This window comes from Geospiza fortis, unplaced genomic scaffold (assembly GCF_000277835.1).
Source record: "Geospiza fortis unplaced genomic scaffold, GeoFor_1.0 scaffold23, whole genome shotgun sequence".
NCBI classification, from domain to species: Eukaryota; Metazoa; Chordata; class Aves; order Passeriformes; family Thraupidae; genus Geospiza; species Geospiza fortis.
The window spans coordinates 4,176,262-4,176,724 of record NW_005054303.1 but is presented as its reverse complement, the minus strand read 5'-3'; the positions used below and the strand labels follow the sequence as shown (position 1 = coordinate 4,176,724).

Sequence of the window (463 nt, the reverse complement as noted above, 5' to 3'; positions counted from 1 at the left end):
GAAAGAGAAAAGTGTCACTGGCGGTGCATATCCTCCTAAGTTCAAGAAGAGATCTGGAAGTCCAAGTGGCAGAAGCAGTGGAGAAAAGACAGTGTGTGAAAGAGAGCGAGAAAGAGCTTTTCCTGATGATGATGATGATGATGATGATTTTTAATTGAGAGGGAATCCCAACCAGTGCACCACAGCAGCAACAAAAAGGAGGCGTTTTTTTACGTTTTTGATTTTTTTGAAAGAAGAACTCGATAAAGAAGAAGAAGAATAAAGAGGGGACAAAAAAGAGGAGGAGGATCGGCCCCCCAACACATCCCCCCAAACCAGTGCAGCTCTCCAGGCGATGCCAGTGTAAATGCCAGGGCAATGTCCCGTCGCAAGCAGGGAAACCCGCAGCACTTGTCACAAAGAGAGATTATCACACGTAAGTTTGAACTTGGAACGAGACCGAGCCGAAATCGAGAAGCAAAAT

The 463-nt window shown here is 45.8% G+C and overlaps 1 protein-coding gene across 4 annotated transcripts in view; it reads left to right on the top strand.

Moving 5' to 3' along the window:
* The first annotated feature begins 6 nt into the window (after positions 1-6).
* The window catches only part of BCL11B (BAF chromatin remodeling complex subunit BCL11B), a 90,996-nt gene continuing 90,539 nt past the window's right edge, over positions 7-463 (top strand). For all 4 annotated transcript variants that reach the window (XM_005417875.2, XM_005417873.2, XM_005417874.3 and 1 more), the window contains exon 1: positions 7-415. In XM_005417875.2, the coding sequence (XP_005417932.1) occupies positions 358-415 (58 nt within the window). In that variant the 5' untranslated portion in view covers positions 7-357. The remainder of the gene's footprint in view (positions 416-463) is intronic.